The sequence below is a fragment of the Panthera pardus genome, unplaced genomic scaffold, assembly GCF_024362965.1.
Source record: "Panthera pardus isolate Hobbes unplaced genomic scaffold, ASM2436296v1 HiC_scaffold_24, whole genome shotgun sequence".
NCBI classification, from domain to species: Eukaryota; Metazoa; Chordata; class Mammalia; order Carnivora; family Felidae; genus Panthera; species Panthera pardus.
The window spans coordinates 95,997,190-96,022,241 of NW_026526810.1; the positions used below are offsets into that span (position 1 = coordinate 95,997,190).

Consider the following 25,052-nt stretch of genomic DNA (forward strand, 5'->3'; position numbering starts at 1 on the left):
CAGCTCTATAAGGAGATTGTCTATTTACGAAAGGAGCACCCGGTGAACTGGCACAAGAACTATGCCATCGCCTGTGAGCGGATGTTACGCCTTCGGGCAGGAGACTCAGACCCTGAAGTCTTGTTATCGGAAACCATCAGACATTTCCGTCTCTACACTCAGAAAGCAAGGAATGATCCACAGCTGCCTGATATTTTAGTTGCTCTAAAGCACCTGAGAAAAGAACTGCAGAGTCTGAGGAATAAGAAAAATGTCTGAGGCAGCAGAATGTGAAAAACCTGCTCATCCTCCCGCTTCCAAAATTCCCAAGTCCAAAAGTTTTTCCTCCAAGAAAAGAAATTGTACACAAAACTCGAAGACCGAGTCAGCTCCCAGATATCAGCAACGTGGTAGGGCAGTATACTGTTCAGAGGCAGTATACTGTTCAGTACACTGTGCTCCTTACTGCCATGTGCTCCCTATGCAAATTCTGTTTATCCAGTGTTACCAAATTAGCATTTCAGTGAGAATCTTTCAGAAAAACCTTCCTACTTCCTCCGTCTTTCACCTAATGACTGTGCTTGATTGGATGCTAGAAGAGAATGGGTTATTTTCATATACTTTAAATATCGATTGTGGATCTTTTTAAGGGCCCTTTTACTGGGATCCGTTCTGAGGTTAAATTCTTGAAACATTCATACCAGACCAAAGACACATTTTCTGTTTCCCAAAAAGCGATTTTTTTTTAAGAGTGAATCTTGCTCTTCTTCAAGTTAAAATACTTTTTTTTTTTTTGAGTAGCTCTGGTTATTACATAATCTCACACTTCAAGCTAAACACCAACCCAGTGATATTTTGAAAAAAGTTGGGGTTTTATTGTCTTTGATGATTCTCTGAAATCATTAAAAAATAAAGCTAAGCTGTTGTTTGCTTTCTCTCAGTTGCATAAAGTGGCAAATAAAAAGAATCTTGTAGTTCCTTGCTTAATTTTATATTTATGTTTTACTTCTATTTGGATTCATAAATCCGGGCCCAATAATTAGTAAGCTCCTGCGGCCAAAATGCAAAAAAAAAAAAAAAAAAAAGGCGGGGATTGGGGGGCGGTGGGGGGGATGGGGGAAGTTGTTCAATAAATTCATTTCTGTTACAAGCATCTTTTATACATATTACTAAAGAGAACATAGTAAGAAATGCAAATAATAGTTCTTTATTTTATTATGACAGTTAATTAATAGCAACCTGTTTTAATGAATAAAGTCACTCCGAGTCCTTCAGCACTTCCTAAGTAGAGGCCAGAATCTGTAGGGATTCTTTTCCCCCCAATTGTATAGCTCCTAGACTCCAAGCGCTATATAGGCCCCTGTATAGAAATGCTCACTAATGAAGAGGGAGGGCTAGAAGCTTGTCTGCATTCAAAGATCACTGGTGAGTCATTCAGCAAGAAAAGGCCCCTTACCAGGAATAGTCACAGTTCCGTGGCATTGTACTAGCAAAAGGGTCTGATCAAAGGTCTCCTGTGGAGCTTGCATGGTTCCCTTTCATACTACGACCATAATTAAAACCACTAATTCTCTTTTAAAATGCTGCAGGATGCCATGTAGGCATCTGTCTGGAGTGTCCTTTGTGATGTCATAAGCTGTTAAGGACCAGCGCCGAGGGCTTTTGAGTGAAATGCCAGTCATGAAGGTGCTTCAAGACAAGGGTGCCTCTCAAAGCTTGACAGGGCCTTGACTGCACAATTCGAGCTGAATTTGCCCCTTGTCAGCTGCCAGTAAATAAATCTCAAAGGGGGAAAAGCTGAAGTTTCATTACCTGATCCATGGGGCTTTGTTGGTTTTGGCATCACACAGGGGAAGCTCTTGCCCCTCCATTCTCTGGATTTGAAGATGTCCATTGGAGCCTGCAGTGCCTGGACAGGGTTCAGAGCGGAACCTTTTGAAGAGTGTCAATAGTTGTAACAGTTCAGCTGTTAGGAAGACAAATAAACGGAGGAGCTCATTAATCCGCTTTTGGCTCTCAGTGCCTTTTGCCCTTTTATCACAGCCTTATTAGGCTCCTACTCATCTTGAACCAGAAAAAAATGAATTGGAGTTGTTGAGTGCTAATTGGCAAAGACTTTTAATCATGGGCCAAGAACTTTCACTGACTTGAAAGTAACTTCTCCACGGGGAAGAACCGAAAACCTGGTTTACCTTAAAACAAAAACCTGTTGGAGTTCAGTGTGGTGTAAAAATTTAAGGAGGCATTGATAAATTGTCTAAGTTTATCCATTTGAAAGAAATCATGTGAGATTATGGTTTCCACTTTGCTTACGAAAGGTACAGTAAAATTCGAATAAACATTTCCTGGACGTGCATTGTTTTTATTGGTTCAGCAAAGAGATCGCGTGCATGTGTGAGATGATCGTGTTTGTTTCTGAACATCTCTATACAGGTGGATGTGAAAATGCATTTGGGCGTCTATATACACATGGCGTCAGAAGAACCTCATTCAAAGTAGTATTTCCTGTTCATGGCCTTAAGAACGGCAAATAAAAGTCTCTTCGAGAAGATGGGCTTATTTGTGTCTGTACTGTGGTGCTACATATATACGTCTGAATATGCTTTGTGTGCTGACTGTTGTCAAATGGTGCATAGATTTGTTCTGGACGGTACTTGGGCAACAATGGCTTTGGACCACTCTCTCTTTGAGAAAGCAATGATATGATGGCCCCAAGTAGATAGGGTGATAATTATTTAAATTGTTAAAAACCAACAGTAAATGAAAAAATAGCAAACTGAACTGAGATTTGGGGAGGTTGGGCTTCATTCCCAGATCAACTATTTTGAAGAATTCTCTCCTTTCTCTTGTGCGAGGTTAAACAAGTTGCTTTCTTTTTCTCTCTCATACTTTTCCCCGGCTGGTGCACAAACACCATAAAACCTGACAGAAGGGGTCTCTTTTGTCTAACCCCCCGACATGGAAGACAATGTGAAGGAGGTGACTTCTCATGCAGGATTTGGCCAGGATTCTCCTAGCAATGTCCCTGGAGTGCCACGGGTTGGCAGGGCGACAGGAACCCCATAAGGCCAACTTCTGCCCGGACTTTGGCCTGAAGAGCAAGTGGGAGCCGACAAAACTGTCTGCCTCTCCCCGCGATGCAGTGCCCTCCTGCCTGGCGCGGAGGCTGGCGCACACGGGAGGCAAGCAGGGAAGGGGACTGTGGCTCCGAGCCCTCTGACAAAGCCCCCCAGCCGCACTCCCACTGATGGGAGCTGTGCTTGGTTCTTACTTTCGACTTTCCTCTTTCCTTTGCTTTCTTCAGAGGTCTCATTTTTTTTTTTTTTAAAGTGCTTTTGTCCTATTACTCAAAATAAAGCCAAACTGGAAGGACATCAATTACTAGTATGCTTTCTTGAGATCTTCTAGTAGAAATTGTGAAATGTTATCTCTGGCCATCTTCCTAGGGTAGAACCACTATGTTGACTTAGCCTTTATGATACCTAAACAAAGCCCATTTTGAGTGTTAGGGTTATTTTTTGATACCCTGCTGATTTCTTTAAGTCATCAGGCTAGGATATGAAGACCGGCTTTTTAAATTTGTATTTTGAAAGTTACAATGTGAGGCCTTCCTTACAGTTCCCACCAATAGCCATTGGAATTTAGAAATGTTAATACTTTTAATATTCAGAAGAAATGAAAATTCGCTGTTAGAGCAAATCCTTTTGCTCTGTTTTAATGCTGGTATGTTTTACAGTTGCACCAATGTAGAGTAGTCCTCTTCTTCTAAGTGGCTCCAAGCCCAATGGTTGGGTAAAGACAAAATTTCCAGCCCAGTGAAAGATTCATCCTCATATTTTGTTGTGGCTGCAAAAATCACTCTAAAGCTTGTGCTCACAAACAAATAAGTCACGTTTCCAGGGATTCTGGGAACATCTAAAGGCCGTATCTTGGCACAGCATTACAGAGCAAACACGGAGCTAAAGCTTTAGCAGCGATCATATTTAATGAAGACGTCATTGTCAGTACCCTCTAAAGGTCTGTTTGATTTGGATCAGCATAGGATGGTATAAAAAAAAAAGCCTCAGGAATAACACAATGTGCTTACCTGGATATAGGAAAGCAAACTAATAGGAATATATCTTGAGAAAGGGATTTTTCTGAAAAAAATTCTGATTGCTCTTCAACAATGTAATGTATATCTGGTGGAAATTATATGTACTGGGAAGGTTAGCTTATGTCCTATTGCAAAAAGAAAAACGTCAGGGGGAGAGATGGGTAGAGGTGCTAAAACTATAAACAGGAAGCCTACAATTACTGACCTATACGTGGAGTTATCTGGATCTTTTGTGCAGATCCAAAGCATGAATGGTTGGGGTTAATTTTCAATAACATAGGTACTGTGATGATGTTAGAAAAGTTGAGTTGATAAGGTTGAGAAAGTTTCACAAGATGGATGGAACACAGAGGATGGTGTCCATCCCAGTGATCCAGCTTCTGGAGCGGCCCGGTATTCTCCAGTCCTGTACTTACTTGCCATTAGGGGAGGATAGCGTTAAATAACATTGTAACAATCAATAGAAATCGAAATCTGAGATTTAACCCTTTCATAATTTCAGTTGTTTATAATTTGTTGTAAATCTGTGTAAGTAGTTATCGGGCGAAAGAAGTACAAGAGATGCAGTGTAATCTTTATATCAATCAGTTATTTTTGTATTATGTACAGATTTTAAACTAATAAATGGACATTATATCCTGTTTTTAAAAATATGCACACCATGATCATCTTGTGTTTAGAAGTGTTACCTTACAAGGGGTTATTTTGCATGTAACCTTCTAAAAAAGAAGACATTTTGAGATTTTTCTCACCTAAATGAAATATTCCCTAGGCAGTCGAACCACTGAAAATACCCTTAATACCTGTGGGGGTTGCTTGTATGGGAAAGTGTGAGCGATTAAAGCCAAAAGGGGAACGCTGCTTGGGAAATGAGACCCAGTTTTCTCATCATTGGCTTATGGTGTGATGGGACCTACAGGTGTCACCTGGTACCCTAGATTCATGAGCATCGTGACAGAAATCCCAAGGATACTCTGGCATGCCAAGACGTGAACTCAAAAACTCCAACAGAGGGTGATCTAGGATGTGAAGACAGGGTAAAAGACACAAGGACTGGAATCTTCTTATGGTATCTTCCCTCAAAATAGGTTCCGAAAATAGAAGGGAAGCATTATATTATTGTATTATTATTAACAGTGCTTTTAAAAGTTAATATATAAGAAACAAGGGCTCTTTTAAAATACTCTAGCAAAAGCTATGGAAAACGCTAAAAGGAATTGTTTATAAATGGAAGATGATTCATTGACCAAAGCTCTAGGTTTCCTTTGATTTAAGAGTTAACCAGTCTAACAGGTGAGAGAAAGTTTCAAGAAGTTTTGTCTATAAAAGAATGAAGGGGTGTTTGGGTGGCTCAGTCAGTTAAGCTGCCTTGATTCAGCTCAGGTCATGATCTCGCTGTTGTTGAGATTGAGCCCCGTGCTGGGCTCCTTGCTGACAGTGGGGAGCCTGCTTGGGATTCTCTCTCACTCTTCCCTCTGCCCCTCTCCCCTGCTTGAGCTCGCTCTCTTTTTCTCTCTCTCTCTCTCAAATAAAAAAATAAATAATTGGGGAAAAAAAAAGATTGAAAACCGAAAGTTCAATTATGCATCACTTAAAAACAAGAAAGTTCAGGGCGCTCTGGGTGGCTCAGTCGGTTAAGCGTCACACTCTTGTTTTCGGCTCAGGTCATGATCTCACGGTTCGTGAGTTTGAGCTCCACATCGGGCTCTGCGCTGTTAGTGTGGAGCCTGCTTGGGGTCCTCTCTCAATCTCTCTCTCTCTCTGACTCTCTCTCTCTCTCTCTCTCTCTCAGCCCTCCCCCGCATGTACTTGCTCTCTCTCAAAAGAAATAAATAAGTAAACTTAAAAAAAAATACCTAAGGGGTGCCTGGGGTGGCTCAGTCGGTTAAGCGTCCAACTTCGGCTCAGGTCATGATCTCACAGTCTGTGAGTTCGAGCCCCGCGTCGGGCTCTGTGCTGACAGCTCAGAGCCTGGAGCCTGCTTCGGAATGTGTCTCCCTCTCTCTGCCCCTCCCCCACCCTCTCAAAAATAAACATAAAAAAATTTTTTTTTAATTACTTAAAAAAATGGGAAAGTTCACTGATGGGAGAGTACTTGTACCTAGTGGTTGTTTTTATTTAGTGTGTCACAACTTTTTTTACTAAAATTAGAATACATTCCTTCAATATGTGGACTGGTATCTACACTGTTTTTATATTTTCCTTTCAGTGGTCAGCATTCTCACCACTAGCCTATGCGGTCACCTTGCATTCGCCTTGAGGCTGTTCCACACAGTGCAGGACTGTGCCTAGTCATGGTGATTGTCATCCTGGGTCATGAAGTCAAGTTAGTGGAAATTGACCATCTCTTTCTTCATGAAATAGAATACAAATATCAAGATGCATCTGAGGGGACAAGGGTATTCTTTGATGAAACTTTCAGTTTCATTTCCTATACATGTGTATGTGGTTACACGTATAACACATATATCATACTATATATCCGTGTGCGTGTGTGTGTAAGACCTTTATATATAAATCTATACATGTATGTGAACTGGGTCATAATAGAAAAGGTACTTCTCGTTGTGGATCACAGTAAAGAATAAATTGGAGAGCCGCTGGCCGTGGAGAATTTACCCAACTTTATTGACCGTTAATGCCAAAAAAGCTAATAAGGGATCATCTAGTATAACTAGCACAAGTAATCTAGTTTAATGAATGAGAAAAGTGACGCCTGCACTAAGAGACTTGCTTTATATCACACAGCTAGGTCATGGCAGTGCTGGGACGAGAACATGAGCTTTTGCGCTCAATCTGGTGTACTTTCCCCTTTTTCCATCACAGTCCACTAAAACCGCTGCATTCCGCTGTCAACTGTGTGTCACATTAAAGTCCCCAAATGATGTGGCCCTATTAAAATTACGATAAACTTTTCTAGAGGCAAATGGTATGTAAAACCAAGAACTGTGTTGTAGGACACGGTTTAAAAGCCATCCACTGAGTTCCTTTCTTCCCCTTCTCCAGACCTCTGGGATGTAATTTCTTTTCTTCCCCTTCCGTTTTAGACAGAGTCAGTTGTATCCCTGGTCTCTGGCAGAGGATTTCCTTACCCATTCTGGACTTAGGAACATACACCGAAATGAAAAGGTTTTCGTGTGTTAAGAAAAAGTCGCTTTAAAATCTTGGAAGTTGTTAGCATAAATTACCTTCCAGCTGAATCAGCTACTGGAAACTCCAATTGAAAAAATGTCGCATTAATCTATATATTCCTTACCCCTCCGAAGCAGGATTCAAAACATAATAGTATTTCTGTGTGTTACAGAAGGAAATATGTCCCAGCTCCCCTGGAATGTTCACTGATTGCGAATTAGACTCTTCTCCCTAGAAACCAAGGCCATCGGGAGCCAGTGTCCATGATTATCCTGTTTGGTTCAGCCACTCTATTAAATATTTTTAAGTGTCCAGAAAGGCAGATTCCTCTTTGAAGACCTAACGGTTTCGTTTTCTAATTGTGAACGTTACCAATTCAGTGTTTAGGTAATGGTGATTTCTTCCAAATTTGGCTCTTGACTATATATGATTTGTAAAACTCTATAAACAATAATAATAGTCATATCAATAACTATGACTGTTGTTGACAAAACAACTAATTCCAATTAGTATCCACTGAATGGCTTCAGTGATCTGAAATCACCTAAATTTCCCACACTGAGTTGTGAGAGTTGAAAGTAGTTTGGCCTTCCTCTTTGGGAGGCGAGGAAGTTTGGTATAACCCATGAGACAGAGACCACCCGAACCACGCTGCGTGCCCCCTGGGCGTTTGACAAAGGCGACCTATTTCACAGGGTTAACATTTATGTGACCTTACTTTTCTCCTTTTGCATGTGCGTTCTGAACAGTGAGTTGATCCACAGAACCTAAATCTGTCGAATACTATGAGCTAATACAAGGTAACTTGTGAAAAAAGCAAAATGTGTGACCTATACAAGAATCAAACAAAACCAGAACTTTGCTTTAAAGCAATTTCATGAAATTTTGGTAAAGATGGAGATTCTATCTTCCTTTTTTATTAGAGTGCAGGATTGTCACAGGATTAGATAAATACCTTCACAAAGACCCTCGTCTCATCCCTGAAGGTCCCCGTAACCGCACTTAGTCTCCTGCAGGAACACCCCATGGCCTTCCAGTGAGGGAAGGGCGGCTCGGGTCCTGACTGCCTGCACGAAGAAGCACACGTAAGGATGTGTGCCTGCTGGGCTCATTTTGTCCCTGAAAGAGCAGAGAGTAGAAACGGAGTCTTTCCCAAGTCTTCCATTCACTTTCCCAGGTTACAGGCTGTTCCAGAAAGCACAGGCCTTTTCTGGGTTGCACTAGAAGCACTGGACAGTACCATGTTCAGAGCTGGACTCCCAGCTCTGCCATTCATTAGCTGGATGGCTTGGAGCAAGTGTCTCTGTGCCTTAATTTCCCTTTCCATACAGTGGGGATATAACCTGGGTATATACAGTGGGTATATACACCCTGTACAGTGGGTGATATAACAGATTCACCTGATGATATGTCTGCAAGGATGAAGTGGGTCGATATGTATAAAGTGCTTTGAAGAGTACCTGGCACGTAGCAACTATTCACAATGCCAGTTGCTTTCATTAACATGCCGGTAACACCAGCTCTCATCCATTTTATACACCTGAGTAAAATGAGTAACGAGCCTCCTTCTGCTTTGCTTCTCTCTTGTATGTTTGAAAAAGTCCTCGCTAGGGGCACTGGGCACCTCAGTCGGTTAAGCATCCAACTTCAGCTCAGGTCATGATCTTGCAGTTCGTGAGTTCGAGCCCCCATCGGGCTCTGTGCTGACAGCTCAGAGCCTGGAGCCTGCTTCGGATTCTGTATCTCTCTCTCTCTCTCTCTCTCTGCCCCTCCCCCGCTCATGCTCTGCCTCGCTCTCAAGAATAAACATTAAAAAGAAATTTTTTAAAAAGTCCTCCCTAAATATGCATCTGGAAAGCATGAAATAGACAATTCAATTTCAATTGCAACGATAATTATAAATAATGTGCTATTTAACTTCTATGGAAGACTGGAAATTAAAAGAAAGTAACCAAGAAACACTGAGCAGATGAAGAAATGAAATCAGTCTCATCGATAAGGGAAATGTCTCAATGTGAACATGTGTGTGCACACACACAAGTGTGATCCATCCCGTGTGAGCCCAGTGCCACAATGGTCCTTCCCTCTTCCTACTGGCTTCCCCAGAGCATGGTCCACCAGGAAGGAAGCTTCAACTACTACCATTTGCCTTCTGTCTCCAAACTTAGATGTTGCCATCTATACATTTGATCTGTTTCTACCTTCCCCCAAACAGTGTGGAGTCTGTCAGTCCCAGAGACCTCTCAAAGAGTAGTCTCCTCCCAACACACCTTCTCACAGCACTTAGAGGACTGACATGGGGCAGAAAGCTTGGAGTCCTCATCTCAGGACCTGTGCTAGGCTTTCAAAACCATGCTTGGGACAAAGTCATAGATTTCCCAGTGGGGATGACTGGAGTGCCTGAGTACTACATTAACTCGCTTATTTTTTTTTTTTTTTAATTCATTTGGGGCGCCTGGGTGACACAGTCAGTTAGGCATCCAACTCTTGATTTTGCCTCAGGTCATGATCCCAGGGTCATGGGATTGAGCCCCAAGTTGGGCTCCTGGCTGAGTGTGGAGCCTGCTTAAGATTTACTCTCTCTGCCCCTCTCCCTGGCTCACACTGCTCTCTCTCTCCTTCGAATGAATGAATGAATGAATAAATGAATGAATTCATTTAATAAAAAAAACATTTTGGGGGTGCCTGGGTGGCTCAGTCGGTGAAGCATTCAACTCTTGATCTCAGCTGAGGTCACGACCTTGCAGTCCATAAGTTCAAGCCCCACGTCAGGCTCTGTGCTATCAGCTCAGAGCCTGTTTGGAATTCTTTCTCCCTCTCTTTCTGCCCCTACCCCATTCATGCATTCTCTCTCAAAGTAAATAAACAAATAAATACTTAACAGAAAGGAAAAACATTTTTTGAGTTCCTACAAGGTGCCAGGCCCGTGTACTGGGTTTTCAGAGGGAGAGGGGGACCAGACAGACAAGGGCCTGTCCCCTGTGGAGCCTCCATTTCCAGAGGGGGAGAAAGCCAAAGTGCGAGTCTTAAAAATCTGCCCAAAGGTCCTTTTTTGCCACCACTACTACTCTTTAGCCCCCGCTGAGGATATCAAACCTGTTTTTTCACTGTTACAAATGCTGATTGGAAACTTTACCACCACTCCCTCCATACAAATGAACAAGTTCCCACCCACAGAGATGTCTGCATCTCATTCTCAGGTTATCTAGAGCCCTGCTGAGTCCACAAAAGGAGGCACTGGACCCACCGCCATGTGGTCCTCTTCCCACACCACCTTTTCCCACCACCACCCACCATACTCTGCCTTCCCTGGCTGCCCCTTGTCCTTCTGCAGATCTCATCGGCACCGGATTAAATGAACACTAGTGCTGGGGCGTCTGGCTGGCTCAGTCAGTAGAGCATTCGACTCTTGATCTCAGGGTTGTGAGTTCAAGGCCCACACTGGGCGTAGAGATTACTTAAAAACACTGGTGCTGCCTTCCTATAGCAAGGAAATGTTCTCACGTCTCCCGTCACCATTCATAGTAACAGAGAAAGGAAGAGGCGGGTAAGAGAAGCCTGTCAGGTGCTCTTAGGCTCGGTGCCTAACTCTCCTGAGACCCACCACTCAGGTTCTAGAGGCGCACCGACTCCTTGAGGCCCTCCACACACTGCCTCCTTGAACTTCCCTGCAGGAAGGGAGCAGGTCCCACTTCTACAGAGCAGTGAGAAGGAATCAGCACTTCTGTCGTACTCTCGCCCAGGATGTGTGACCACAGTTTCACTGTGAGAAAACATCACACAAAACCAGACTGAGGGACACTCCACGAATACTCTTCAAAAGTATCAAAGTCATGAAAGGCAAGGAAGGACAGAGTGTCTCAGATTAAAGGAGACTGAGGAGATATGACAACTAAAGGCAATGTGGGATCCTGGCTCGTGTCCTAGAACTGAAGAAAGATATTAGTGGAAACATCGGTGAAATTCACATTGAAGTCTGTAGTGTAGTTAACAGCATTGTACTAACAGTTTCTAGGTCTTGATCATTGTACTGTGGTCAGTAAGATCTTCTATTAGGTGAAGCTGGGTGAAGGGTATTGAAGAGCTTTCTGCACTATTTTTTTTAAGTTTATTTATTTTGAGAGAGAGAGCGCGCGCACCAGCAGGGGAGGGACAGAGAGAGAAGGAGAGACAGAGGATCCCGACTTGGGGCTCAAACTCACGAACTGTGAGATCATGACCTGAACCGAAGTCAAGAGTCAGCTGCCTAACCGACTGAGCCACCCAGGCGCCCCAAGCTCCCTGAACTAGTTTTGCAACTTTTCTGTAATCCTAAAATTATTTCAAAATAAAAAGGTTGTTTGTTTTTCTTTTTTTAACTTCTTTAAAGGCAAAGTACTCCTATTTCCTCTTGCTCCTTGTCGTTCTTTGTTGACCGCTTTCAGCCTCAAGATGAGCAGTAGTTAGAACAGTGGTCTACACTACTTGGCCACACCAATGATCAAGAGACAAGTTCCTTAAGGCCAAAGGCCACAGGCCACAGGCCTGCCCCCAGCCCTGCCATCAGGGTAGGTGGTCCTTGTTGGCACTGGGCCTCAGCTACCTGCTGGTGCCTATCCAGTGGGACCTGGGTGAGGACTGGGTATCTCCAGGGAGCCTTTGGCTCTATTTCCAGCATCTTAGGGAGGCTCAGCAGAGGTCTGTGGGATTAAATTCCCTGCAAGCCACTGGACTCACACCCAGTTTAAAGACAGCAGGATCTAGTCTCGGATTATTCCTGTGGTCCTGGTTTCTCTCTTCAGGCAGTCACTACAGGAGAAGAGGGAGTGAAGGAGAAGCCCCCTTAATACCCTAATTCTTTCCGAAGATGATTCAGGTTTTTGTAGCTTCATTAGCATTTGCAGATAGAAATACATTTTAAGTGGCATTATGCTAAGTAATTATTCTTACAGGATGTGAAATTAAACACATTTTACTCAGCATGAAATTATTCCTGCCACGTACTGAGTTTGGTGACAGCTTGAGAGTTTGGACAGTGGGTTGCAAGACGGGGAGAAGCAATCTATGTATTTAAAAAAAAAAAATCCAACCCCAAATATTCCACCAAAGGTAAGTCCTTGTAGCGAAATAATTTTGGCTGGTTGGAATATTAAACCTGCTACTATAAATTTCACGCCTTGCATTCCTAAAGCAGATGCAGGGTGATCATGCCAAAAATTAATTGGAAATAATGCGACTTGTCTTGTGTACTCTATCCAGTAGAGGGCATAGCAGATAAGCGTTGTGTGCATTGGTGACTTAGCGACTGATAAGGCTTGTTTGTAATTGCTTCTGTAAAGATATGTAGCAACATGCTTGGATGCTTATTTACATTTAGGAATGTGGTTCGGAATAGGAGGTTTAGATTTATAACTTTGTTTTTGTCTGTCAATACATGGGAGACTTTTGGTTGTTACGAGCATTATATTTACCAATGCGCAATGTTAAATTGCTGGATTTAATTGTTACAGTACAGTGAATTATTCTATTATTTCTTACTTTTTTATCCTAAGGAAAATTCAAACTTTCCAGGCTTTAGGGCAGGATAAAATGGCTCTGAGCATGTCAACGTCTCAAGAGCACATTATTTTCTTATTGGATTGTATTAACTTTACAGATGGAAATTTGAAGGAGAATTAGAAGGCTTAGGGATGGGAAATTTGGAGAAGAAAAGAATAATGTCTTAAGATTTCTGGAGGGGTTAACTGGTAAGTCATTCTGAAAGCTGCTGATGCTAATTCTCATAGCAAGAGACAGAGCAGACCCCAAAATTATCAGGAACGAGGCACAGAATGGCTAAGAAGGAACAGAATCTTGTGTCACACTCAGACTTGCCAAAGGATTACTCAGGTTCCCTGTCTCTTCTTCTGTCCCATTCTCAATACCTGCGATAACTGGCACAATTTGTCGTGTGTAAATGCCGAATAGGGCGACTTTCCACGACCGAGGCAGAGGGTTGTTTGGCAGGCCCACTTAGGTTACAAAACAAACAGTCTTCGGCCTCAGATGCACGTATTTGGACCCCAAAGAACAACAACATGACATACATAAACAGACACCTGCCACAAGCCCTGTAACCTGAAGGGAAAGCTGGGGGGAGAGGGCGGAGCACAGCGTAATGAAACTAACAGGCAACGGCGTTACCTATTTGGATAAGGTAAAGGAAAGGAAAGGCGTGCGCCCACCTCCTGCCCGCAAATCAGCCGTCTCCTGAGGGGTGACCGGGACTGGGCAGCCACTGGTGTCCTGCCCACGTGCATGATCTGACCCGTGGCCAGGCACTGCCGGGGCGGGGGGGGGGGGGGGGTCTGGAATCCTGGTTGTCGGGACCCCCCGCCCCCCACCGCAGACACCTCGTCCCCCTCTGGAGCGCTTCCCCACCAGTTCGGAGGCCTCCACGCAACCCCCGGAGCAGAGGCACCCCACGGGGAAAATGCGCTGGGGAAGGCACTCGCCAGAGAGGTAGCCTCTGGGTGGGGAGCCAGGAGCGCGGGTTCAAGGGTGTCAGGAGACACGCTGTGTCATTTTGAGCTGTAAGTTGTGCACCTTGAGCAAGTATTGCCTGATACGAAACTTGTAGTGAAATAGAGCCGACACTTACAGAAGAGAAGAGACTTGCCCTTTCCTAGACCCGTTCTTGTGGACAGCCTCTCCCCATGCCATGTGAACCACTTTCCCCTTCTTGTGCTTTTGTTTTTAATGTTTAATTTCTTTAGTGTTAAGAGAGTGGGCGGGGGGTGATGGGGGGGAGGTGCGGACAGAGAATCCCAAGCAGGCTCTGTGCTATTAGCGCAGAGCCCTAAGCAGGGCTCGAACTCAGGAGCAGTGAGATCACGACCTAAGCCAAAATCAAGAGTTGGACGCCCAACTGACTGAGCCACCCAGACGCCCCCTTTTTGTGCTTTTCACATAGGGGTAATAGCGCTTTCTCCCAGGTATGTGCTCGACTGCAGACCTTGTTCACATGTCTCCCTTGAAACTTCTGTGTGTTGTTTGTATCACAAGGTTTCTTTACAAATGGACTCCTCCCCCTGGTGTCTGGGTGTCTCCCACGCATGTATGTTGTGGGAATAGATGGTGGTGAAGGACTCTTGCAGGAGAGGAGGCAAGGAAAGAGAGACAACAGGGAGAGAATGGGGAGGGGACATTCGTCATTGAAAAGGCTGTGGCAGAAGAATCTGACCTGCAGGCTTATGGATTTAGGGCTGAGTTTTAGGATAGGTTCAAGTTAATGTGAGACTTAGGGTCTCCAGGGCTCTGCCTCACACCCACGCCCCCAGATCCTATAGGTGTTGCTGTCGCAGAAAGTCGCATGCGTGCCCAAAATGGCAAGTGTCCTGATTTGGCTCCTATATAGTTGCAGCTGTTAATAAATGCCTAAATCTTCCCTCTCAGCTGCTTCTCCTGCCTTCAGATCTTTCTAATCAGAAACTATATTTAATATTGCAAATAAGTACTCCTGTGGTATATCAGTCAGGCTCCTGTTACAAAGGACAGAACCTGTGCCAGCTAGGGAAACTAGAAAGGGACTGTTACAAGGCACTAAATGGCTCTCAGGATCACAGGAAGGACTGAGGAGACAGGTTCCAAGTTTAACCTTCCAGAATGACCTCAGCACTGCTCTGCAGAACCTGACCACCATCAGAGCTATACCCTTCTATAACAAGGAAGCTCTCTGTTAAAATTGGAAGCTACGGCTCTTGCCTTCCACTCCAGAACCTTAACATCACTGTCATCTTCAGGAAGCCACCATGGTCAGGAGGTCCTTGCCCCTGCTACAGCCAGAACCACCCAAGTGCCCTCTGGAAATCATGCCAGCAAGTGGCCATCCCACCACTGCTTTCGACACTTGCAAAGCTAGTGATCAGACACAGGGGAGCTAAATGTGCCTGACTGTGCTTGCCAGCGAAGTGCAGAAACGAGGGCTATCTCTTCCTCCTGCCTCCCAAATCCCATGGAGTGCATCTGAATGGCTGAGCTGTGCTCACATCTGGAACTCTAGCTGCAAGGGCCTCTGGGAAATGACAACTGCATTCTCACTGCATTTCTACAGTACAGAAGGCATTCTAGAAGGTAGTTGGAGTAAGTGTTGAACGTTAATACATTGGATTTGCTACAGTCCCGACAAGTACAGAGGTGAAAGCGTACTTTTATTTGAAGAAGCTTATTTACAAACTACACACAAGAACAAATAGCTTCTTTTCTTCAATAAAAATAATGTGCATTCAGAAATGGACAAATCAGTAATGCAGGATTTTTCCAGTAAGAATTTATAGGTACTGAGGTTAACACAAAAAGGGCAGGGGAGGGTGGGAATTATTTTATTTCCTCTGTCCTAGTAATAGAGGAATTAGCAAAGATCAATGTGTTGTGTCTACTTTCTGCGATGGTAATCAGTACATAACTAGAACACGGAGCGGAAGGGCAAGAGGCAGCTGATTTTACCCACTAATGACATGGAAGCTGGTGGGAAGTTTCCTGCTGTGAAGACTAGAAGTAAGAGAAGGAACAGCCACATCATTAATGGAATGGGTTAAAGATGTAAAGTCACGGCCACCTGCAGGAATTGGGTCTGCACACAGGAGCAATAGAATCAACATACTTCGAGAAAGATCAGACGGCCTGCCCATAGGCAAGAAGCACAAAACAGACCCCAGAGCATCGTCCACTCGGCATTGTCACTTGAGAAGCCATGTTAGGACAACATGGGTGTGAGTGGAAGTCCATCCTTGGGACGCTGCTGGAAAGCAGAGTAGGAAGCGCCCCTCGAGTGTCAGAACTGGGACAACGTACAGGAAAGGAACAGCTTAAAAAAAAAGAATTTCTGGGAACTCAAAATCAAGTGACCAAGAAACTACAATAGATACACAATCCCAAGGCTTTCAGAAGCTGGAAGGCCACTTATAAAGAAAAGCATAACCTGCAATGGAATGAAAGAGACCAAGGGTTGCAGAAGAGACAGGAAGTAGATAAGACCAGAAAGACCCGGGAAAACCTCACAAAGCTTCATGCAATTTGAGATGGACGGTCACAAGTCCACCTGAGAATTAGAGCCTGAACAGTCAGCTGAGTCTGAATGGCCGCACAGAGTGTGGTTCCCTGATGTCACCAATATAAAGTGCAGGGGCGCCTGGGTGAGCCAGTCTGTTGAGTATCAAACTCTGGATTTTGCCTCAGGTCATGATCCCAGGGTCATAGGATTGAGCCCTGCATTAGGCTCCACGCTGAAGTATGGAGCCTGCTTGAGATTCTTTCTCCCTCCCTCCCTCCCTCCCTCCCTCCCTCCCTCCCTCCCTCCCTCCCTCTCTCTCTCTCTCTCTCTCTTTCCCTCTTTCTCTCTCTCTCCCTACCCCTGCTCATGCACACACTCTCTCTCTAAAATCAAAAAAGGGGTGCCTGGGTGGCTCAGTCAGTTAAGTGACTGATTCTTTTTTTTTAATATGAAATTTATTGTCAAATTGGTTTCCATACAACACCCAGTGCTCATCCCAACAGGTGCCCTCCTCCATGCCCATCACCCACTTTCCCCTCCCTCCCACCGCCTCATCAACCTTCAGTTTATTCTCAGTTTTTAAGAGTCTCTTATGGTTTGCCTCCTTCCCTCTCTCATGCCAGTCAGAGTGGCCAAAATGAACAAATCAGGAGACTATAGATGCTGGAGAGGATGTGGAGAAACGGGAACCCTCTTGCACTGTTGGTGGGAATGCAAACTGGTGCAGCCACTCTGGAAAACAGTGTGGAGGTTCCTCAAAAAATTAAAAATATATCTACCCTATGGCCCAGCAATAGCCCTGCTGGGAATTTACCCGAAGGATACAGGAGTGCTGATGCATAGGGGCACTTGTACCCCAATGTTTATAGCAGCACTGTCAACAATAGCCAAATTATGGAAGGAGCCTAAATGTCCATCAACTGATGAATGGATAAAGAAATTGTGGTTTATATACACAATGGAGTACTATGTGGCAGTGAGAAAGAATGAACCATGGCCCTTTGTAGCAATGTGGATGGAACTGGAGAGTGTGATGCTAAGTGAAATAAGCCACACAGAGAAAGACAGATACCATATGTTTTCACTCCTATGTGGATCCTGAGAAACTTAACAGAAGACCATGGGGGAGGAGAAGGGGGAAAAAAAAGAAAAGTGACTGATTCTTGATTTCAGCTCAGGTCATGATCCCAGGGTCGTAGGATCGAGCCAAGCCCCATGTCAAGCTCCGCGCTGGGTGTGGTGCCTGCGTAAGATTCTCTGTCTCTCCCTGTCTCTGCCCCTTCCCTGCCTGTGCTTTCTCTCTCAAAATAAATAAAGAAGCATTAAAAAAATAAAAACAAATAAAAAATAAGTAAATAAAGTGCAATTGCGTTGTGCCTGGAGGGGAAGCAAGATCAACTGCTCTGAAGCTTTGAGTTACTTGTGACCTTCAGCGTAGACATAAACTGTTTTAATGATTCCATTAATTTACTTATTTAACCAGGTTTTTTAAATGTTTATTTATTTCTGAGAGAGTGCAAGCTGGCGAGGGGCCAAGAGAGGGAGACAGAGGATCTGAGGCAGGCTCTGCACTGACAGCAGCCAGCCCGCTGTGGGGCTCGAACTCACCAACCATGAGATCATGACCTGAGCCGAAGTTGGACCCTCAACCGACTGAGCCACCCAGGTGCTTCTAACAGGTTTTTCTGAAGTATCTACTATATGTCAGGTAATATGAAAAACATAGATATAGTACGTTAGGGGGTTTATAACTTCGTGAGGGCCAAAGATAAGTAAAGAAACAATTGCATTATAGTAAGGGTGGCATAGAGGATTATGTAGAACACTTAGCCCCCTCACCTGTACGTGGGAGGATGCCAGGGAGGGCTGCCTGGGGAGGAGGCCAGGCTTCGGGGATGGGAGGAGAATTAGCCGGACAGATGAGGGGAGGGGGCCAGCACGTCGGGAGGGAGACTACCGCAGGAAGCAGGAAATGGCGAGTAGGAAGCCTTGGAGGGGAGAGAGGGAATGGCACATTTAAGGGACGCAGACGGTGGAGGTGCAGAATTGGAGGCAGACGTGGCAAGAAATGAAGCTGTGGGCCAAAATGGACCAGCTCGTAAGGGGTCTTAAGAGCCACATTAAAGAGTTTGGATTGTATCTTGAAGGCAAGGGGACACTGTGGGAAGTGTTTCCAACTGGGGCGTGATGCCCTGTGAATTTAGAGTGATGAGGGCGGTGGCACTGGAGGGAATCGCCTGGGAGCAGAGGCAGGGCCGGAGGAAGAGGACTGCAGGTGACTGCGGTCACAGCGAGGTGCTGGTGTGGCCTGAGCTGGGTGGCGGTGGGCATGAAGGAAACGGGCATACCCTGGAGAACCGCAAGCCTGCCAACAATCCTCGGAAGCTTGGTCTCTTACAGTCAACACAACCAGCTGCTTTCTCTCCTCTCACCTCCGGCCCCCTTCCCTCACCTCTTAGCTGTCTCCTATGTCGCTGAGAAAATAGAAGCCATTAGAAAGGATTTCTCTGCCCCTCACCATCACACCCACCTGCGTCTGTGCCCATCTTCCCCTTCTCCACTCCCGAGGCCTCCTCCCATCACAAGCCAACACCCATGACAGCCTGAAATCCTGGGCTGGCCACCTTCTCAAGGATTCTGCTCCTTTAAGCATCTTCTCTTCTGCATCACTGGTGTCTCATTCTCTCTCTGTCTCTGTCTCTCTCTCTCCTCCTTCCATGATCCGGCTCTGTCTCTCTCTCCAAGCTCCCTCCTCTGAGTCCTTTCACATTTCAGCCTGCCTGGCCCCAAATGGTCCAAGCCCTTTCCTACCTGAGGGCCTGTGTGAAAACAGCTCCATCTGCCTGAAAAACATCTTGCCATTTGTACCGGGCGGAAGAGTGGCTCCCAAATGATCATGTCCACCCAGAACCTCAGAATGTGACCTTGTTTGGAAATAGGGTCTCTGTAAATGTGACTAAGATGACATCATACTGGATTAAGGCGTCCAATGACTAAATCCAATGACTGGTATCCTTATAAGAAGAGGAGAAGTCACACAAAGATAGACACAGAGGAAAGAAGGCGATGAGAAGATGGGAGGCAGAAATTGTGCCAACAACCACAGCAGCTAGGAGGAGATGAGGGAAAATTCTTCTCTAGAGACTTCAGAGGGAGCATGGCCCAGCTGATATCTTGATTTCTGACTTCTGGCCTCCAGAACTGTAAGAATACTGTTCTCTTGTTTTCAGCCACCCAGTTTGTGGTCATTTGCTATGGCAGCACTAGGCATAGGGCTGGCTTTTTTCTTTATTGAAACTAGTTCTCTCAATTTTTTTCTTTGTTGAAACTAACTCATTTTCTCTATAGCCCTTGCCATGAGAGGCAGTCATATATTTATTGGCTCATTTTTGTTTTTATCGTCTCTTTCCCACATTAAATTCTAAGGGGCAAGAGGGCAGGGATCGTATCTGTTCGTTCACCTCTCTAATACTGGTCTGAAACCAGCTCTGTGTTCAGTAATATTCGGTGAATGAGTGAAACAATGAATGAAAGAATGAATGAGGTATATTTAGACTGTAGAATGGACTGGATTGGTGACTGGCTGGATAAGAGGGGAAGGGGCAGGGATTCCAGGTTTTGGCTGGAGTCAGGGATTCGGGTGCCCTTCACTGGTCTGCAGAACACAGGGAAAGAGCAAGCTTGGGGAAAATAATGAGTTCAGTTTTGGAGTTTTGAGTCTGAGGTGCCTCTAAGGGCACTCAAAAATAGAAACCAACTAGTATCCCCATTTCTGCCTGCCCAACCCCCACCCACCCCTGTTTATTTGTAATACAGCAGCCAGGGTGAGCCTCTATTTTTAAAAAAATTTTTTTAAAGTTTAGAGAGAGAGCATGTGAGTGGGGAAGAGAGGCAGAGGGAGAGAGAGAGAGAGAGGGAGAGGATCTTAAGCAGGCTCCACACTCAGTGCAGAGGCCGCTGTGGGCTTGATCCCATGACCTGGGATCATGACCTGAGCTGAAATCATGAGTCAGACACTCAACCGACTGAGTCACCCAGTCGCCCCAGGGTGAGTCTTTAAAAACATGGGCAGATGGCATACCTCCTCTGTTCATCGCCTTCCAGTGGCTCTAACATAGTATTTATTTTGCTTCTTTATTTATTGTCTGACTTCCCCTACTCTAGTAAAATAGATGCTCCATGAGGGCAGGGCTTTTTGTCGGGTTTTTTTTCACTACTGTCCAGCACCTACAACAGTGTCTGGCAGATAGGAGTCTTCAGTCAGATGTTTGTTGAATAAAGGAATGAGATTCCATTAGGAATCTGGATTCACGAGTCTGGCGCTCAGGAGTGAGTTCTGGGCTGAAGATGAGGATTGGAGGCCACGGACAGATAGAGGGCGCACGAAGCCGCCTCCGGAGTGCCTGTGATCTCCCACTTGCAGGGCGGAGAGTAGCAGAAGAAGAGGAGCCCCAGGGAACATAAAAGAAAAGCAGAGAAAGTGGTGCCCTGGAAGGAGACTGGGAGGCAGCAGTCCGTGTGGCATCAGACGACCAAGGCGGGCGAGCCCGGCAGAGAGGAAGTGGTCCATGGTCAAGTACGACTGAGAGGAAGCAGTCCAAGGACAGCAGCTTCACGAGAGGGTAGAGGCACCCACCCAGTTTCAGTGTGGAGGGGTGGGGCAGGGGGGTTGAGCAGCTGGTACGAACAGGTCTCCAGGAAATCAGGCTGAGAAGGAGAAACAGGCCGATTCCTGGAGGAGGGCCAGGCGTCAATGTAATGATTGGACAGAACAGGGCCGGCTTCAGGGCTGAGGAGAAGGAGCTAGCAGAGAGAACTTTGTGGACACAGCTGAGAGACTGCGGTGCCTGACGTGGCAGGGAGAACAGGTAAAGAAAGTGGAGGAGGGGTGGCCTGGAGATGAGCGGCAGCTCACGACAGCAAGGATGAGGTTCTTGCTTACACATCTGTAATTAGATTGGAGTTCGGCCTGTCTAGGTTGGGTACAGCTGGCCTCGGTTCCGGGCCGTTCAAAGTATCTCATTTCTCTGGGCCCAGCAGAGTGTGTTCCTCTCGTGGCAATGGCAGAAGCCAACAGAGAAAGCCCAACCCACAAGCACGTTTCTGGCCTTTGCTGACATCCCATTTGCTAACATCCCACAGGTGAAAGCAAGTCACTTGGCCAAGCTCCAAGTCAAGAGGGGAGGCGGGGACGCTCTGCCCTCATGAGGCCACGGCAAGGCTGGGAATGGGTATTTCTCCTATGGGGGTGGGGAGCAGGTGAAGAATGGAGGCAATAATGCAGCCTACCAGAGGACGCTAGCGTCACCATCTTGATTATCCTCACCTCATCCAAGCTGTATGTGGTACGATTTGCTGTAGCTCCCAACCAGCCTCCCCACCTCCGAGTGATCCTGCAAGACACCAGACTCAGCCTCCTCACATGACATTGTCATGATGTCCCTCCTCTTTCCAAGCCCTGCCAGTAAGATGAAGCCCAAAGTCCTCAGCCAGGTATCCAGGGGCTCCAAACCCAATGTGTGCAGGGTGTTCCCATTTCTCTCCAGGATGGACTCTCCACTCTGGAGTCTAATTCTACTCCTTCTCCTCAACCCTCCCTTTCTCAACCGCTTCATCACTTACCTAACGTACCCCCCCACCCCCCACCCCGGTGAAGCTTCCATGTCTTCTTCCCAAACCCGTTTCTGAACTCCTACAATTAAACTTAAATACAGTGACTTGAATTATGAATATTTTGTTTACGTATTTACTGAACAAACGGTGTTTTCTTTCAGCACCCACTTGTCACACAACTAACGTGGGGTTGACCCGTTATGGCTGAGCGCTGAGTGGAAACCTGGCAGTCTTGCCCCGAGGAGTTTCCAGCTGAGGACTAGAAACAGGTGGGTCAACGGGTCAATTGCGATGCGAGAAATGCTACCCTTGGGGCGAGCCTGGGCTGCCATGGAGTCTGTGTGAGAGCACCGTCACAGATTTAAAGGAAATGGAAGGCTTTCCAGAGGAGGGCAAGATCCGGATGATAAGGGGCTCACCAAGCCTGAGAAAGGTTATGGTGTCTCAAGCAGGGAGAACAGCATGGGCAAAGGCATGGAGACTTGAAGGAATGTGGTGTGTTTGGGGAATTAGTAGGTCTGTGTACCTCACAAATAGGAGTGAGGGCTGAGTAACAGGGAGAAAACGTGGAATGGTAGGTTGAGGCCATCTACTGAAGGCTCTTCTGTTCCACCCTCAGGAATCTGAACTTTAATAGGGGAGGTTAGGGGCTGCATGAGGGCAGAGAAACATATGGGGAGTGGAAGGGCCTCCCCTTTACGTCTGTTCTCAGGGCCACCCGAGGTAGTATCTGGCCCCCTTGATGACAACCAGGTGCTAAATGTATAGTGAGAGCCCTGTGCCCTCCTACAGCCCGCTTCCCCCTTTAGGATGTCTCAGCCCAGACCTGAAGGGGGGTCTTGGAGATGGCGTAGCACTTCCCCATTCGCAGACAGCCCCTGGATTCTCTGTCCTAACCACCTCCCAGGGTACTGAACAGAGACTCCCCAGCTGCTGTAGGGCTGCAAGGCCCTCTTTACCCCTCCCCTGCCAGGCGGGGCGTGCAGTAGCCTCTGAGGCCCTGTTAACTTAGAACTGATGACGGTTTGTGAGTTCTAGCCCCACATTGGGCTTTCTGCTGTCAGCGCAGAGCCTGCTCTGGATCCCCTGTCTCCCTCTTTCTCTGCCCCTCCCCCACATGTGCTCTCTCTCTCTCTCTCTTAAAAATAGATAATAAACATTTAAAAAATATGTCAAGCTCTTTCCTTCCTAAAAAAAAAAAAAAAAGAATTGATCTTCACTTTCTCCCTAATTCGGAAGCACTCTTTTCTCTCTAAACTGAAGTTTGCTTCCTTATATGTTGGTCATGAGCACATTGGGTGAATCCATTACTCCTCTTCTGATAGTACTTTCCATGTTTTACCAAACTCATGGCCTCCCCCAGTCTTCTCCGGGTTAGACACAACTAATCTCTTCACACCCCTCGCCCAAAAATGTAGTCTCTGCAGGTTCATACCACCCATCATCGTGGTGACCTCTGGGGCCGTGGGGTTAAAAGGCAGTGTTCCTCTTGAAAGGCCGGCTTCCAGAAGTGGGTTCAAAGCCACAGGTGTAAGCTGAGCAGCACAAAGCCTGAGCGGGCGGTGAATTGGCCCCTCCCTTTGCCGACTGCTGCATCAGATCAGCAACCCTCAACTGAACCCACTGAGCCACAGGCAATACCACTACCTCATTCTTATTTAAATAGCAGAGAGCCAGTTTCCGGTCCAAAATAATGCACTTATTTTATGCAACTCTTTCAAAGTTTCCTAATTTAGAAAACTGGGAGGTATCTTGGCACCATATAACGAAAATGGATGAGGTTTGGAGCCCAGTAGAATTTGAATCCAGACTTTGGCACCTATTAATTTTGTGACCTTAGGCAAGTGATGACTTCCAATGAGCCTCCGTTTTCTCATCTCTAAAGTGGAAATATTGATAACTACCTCTACAGGATTGTGTGAATGTTAAATTACATAATACAATAACAAGTGCTTAGTAAATGTTAGCCTCCGTCCCTTGGCCTTTTCTACTCACTGAGCCTTTGCTTCTTCAAGGGTGGCTCTGAGACACAGGGAATGTGCCCCATCATGGGCATGAGGAGACTGGGATTCTGGTCCCGACTCCTTCATCATAGCATGAGAGCTGTGAATTCCGTTCAACACTATCCTTGGGGCTAATGCGCACATCAGATACAGTGCAGGTAAAAGTGTCTTTAAAAAGGTAAGTACTTAATAAATATTAGAAAATAAAATATTATTGGGGCCCCTGGGTGGCTCAGTTGGTTGAGTGTCTGACTTCGGCTCAGGTCATAATCTCGCTGTTTGGGAGTTCCAGTCCCACAGCGGGCTCAGCACAGAGACTGCTTCAGATTCTCTGCTCGCCCCCCTGTGCCCCTCCCCCGCTTGCACGTGTGTGTGTGTGTGTGTGTGTGTGTGTGTGTGTGTGTGTGTGTCCCCGCATGCTCTCTCCCTCTCTCTCTCTCTCTCTCAAAAATATACATTTAAAAAAAATAAAAGAAAATATTATTAATTTTATTTGGTCAGCAGGTATTTAAAGGGCACCTGTTGTGGGCCAGACACTATACTAGGCAGAGACAATGCAATAGTGCGAAAACTAACAACGCCCTCCCCTGCCACACTAAGGTTTTGAGGAGACTGGGTCCAGCGGTCCAGTGCCTCCGTTTATTCATGGGGTTGGAGAATCTTTTCAATCCTTCTCTTTATGGACAGACCCTAGTAGACTTCAGCTTGGCTTTTCAGGCAGACCAGCCTCCATTCTGAAACGAACTCCCTATCAGGCTACTTTCTGGGCTCTGATGAAGCCAGCAGCAGATGTTATGAATTCTGTTCTTCGAAAGACCCAAGTTTGAATAGCAACTCCGCCATTTTCTAGCAACCTTACCCAAATTCCTGAATTTCCCGGAGCATCACTTCCTACCCTGTAGAATGAGCACACTACTCACATGGGACTATTCGCATGGGCAAGTATCAAGGAGCCCAGGTGCTGAATTATGTAGCAAAACTTTGTTTAGCTTTGTAAGAAATTGCCAAACTGTCCTCCAAAGCGGCTATACCAGTTTGCATTCTCACCAGTAATGAATGAGAGTTTCTGTTGCTCCACATTCTTGCCAGCATTTCATGTTGTCAGTGGTTAGCTATTCTAATAGGTGTGTACGGTAGCTCGTTTTTTATGTTTTATTATTTTTTTTAACGTTTATTTTTGAGAGAGGTGGGGGGAGAGAGACAGAGCGTGAGCAGAGGA

General features: G+C 45.7%; 1 protein-coding gene across 5 annotated transcripts in view; it reads left to right on the forward strand.

Annotated features, from left to right (window-relative positions):
* TMEM260 (transmembrane protein 260) overlaps positions 1-25,052 on the forward strand; it is a 99,459-nt gene that overhangs the window by 65,203 nt on the left and 9,204 nt on the right. For 2 of the 5 annotated variants that reach the window (XR_002080659.2, XR_008417205.1), the window contains exons 16-17: positions 21,992-22,099; positions 23,846-24,011. Coding sequence is in view for 3 of the 5 variants with exons in the window: in XM_019451712.2 (XP_019307257.2) it covers positions 4-258 (255 nt within the window). In the remaining 2 variants the exon portion in view is untranslated. Of the gene's footprint in view, positions 1-3; positions 967-6,284; positions 6,465-21,991; positions 22,100-23,845; positions 24,012-25,052 lie in introns of those variants that run through there. The other 3 variants (XM_019451715.2, XM_053889443.1, XM_019451712.2) reach the window with 3 other exon arrangements.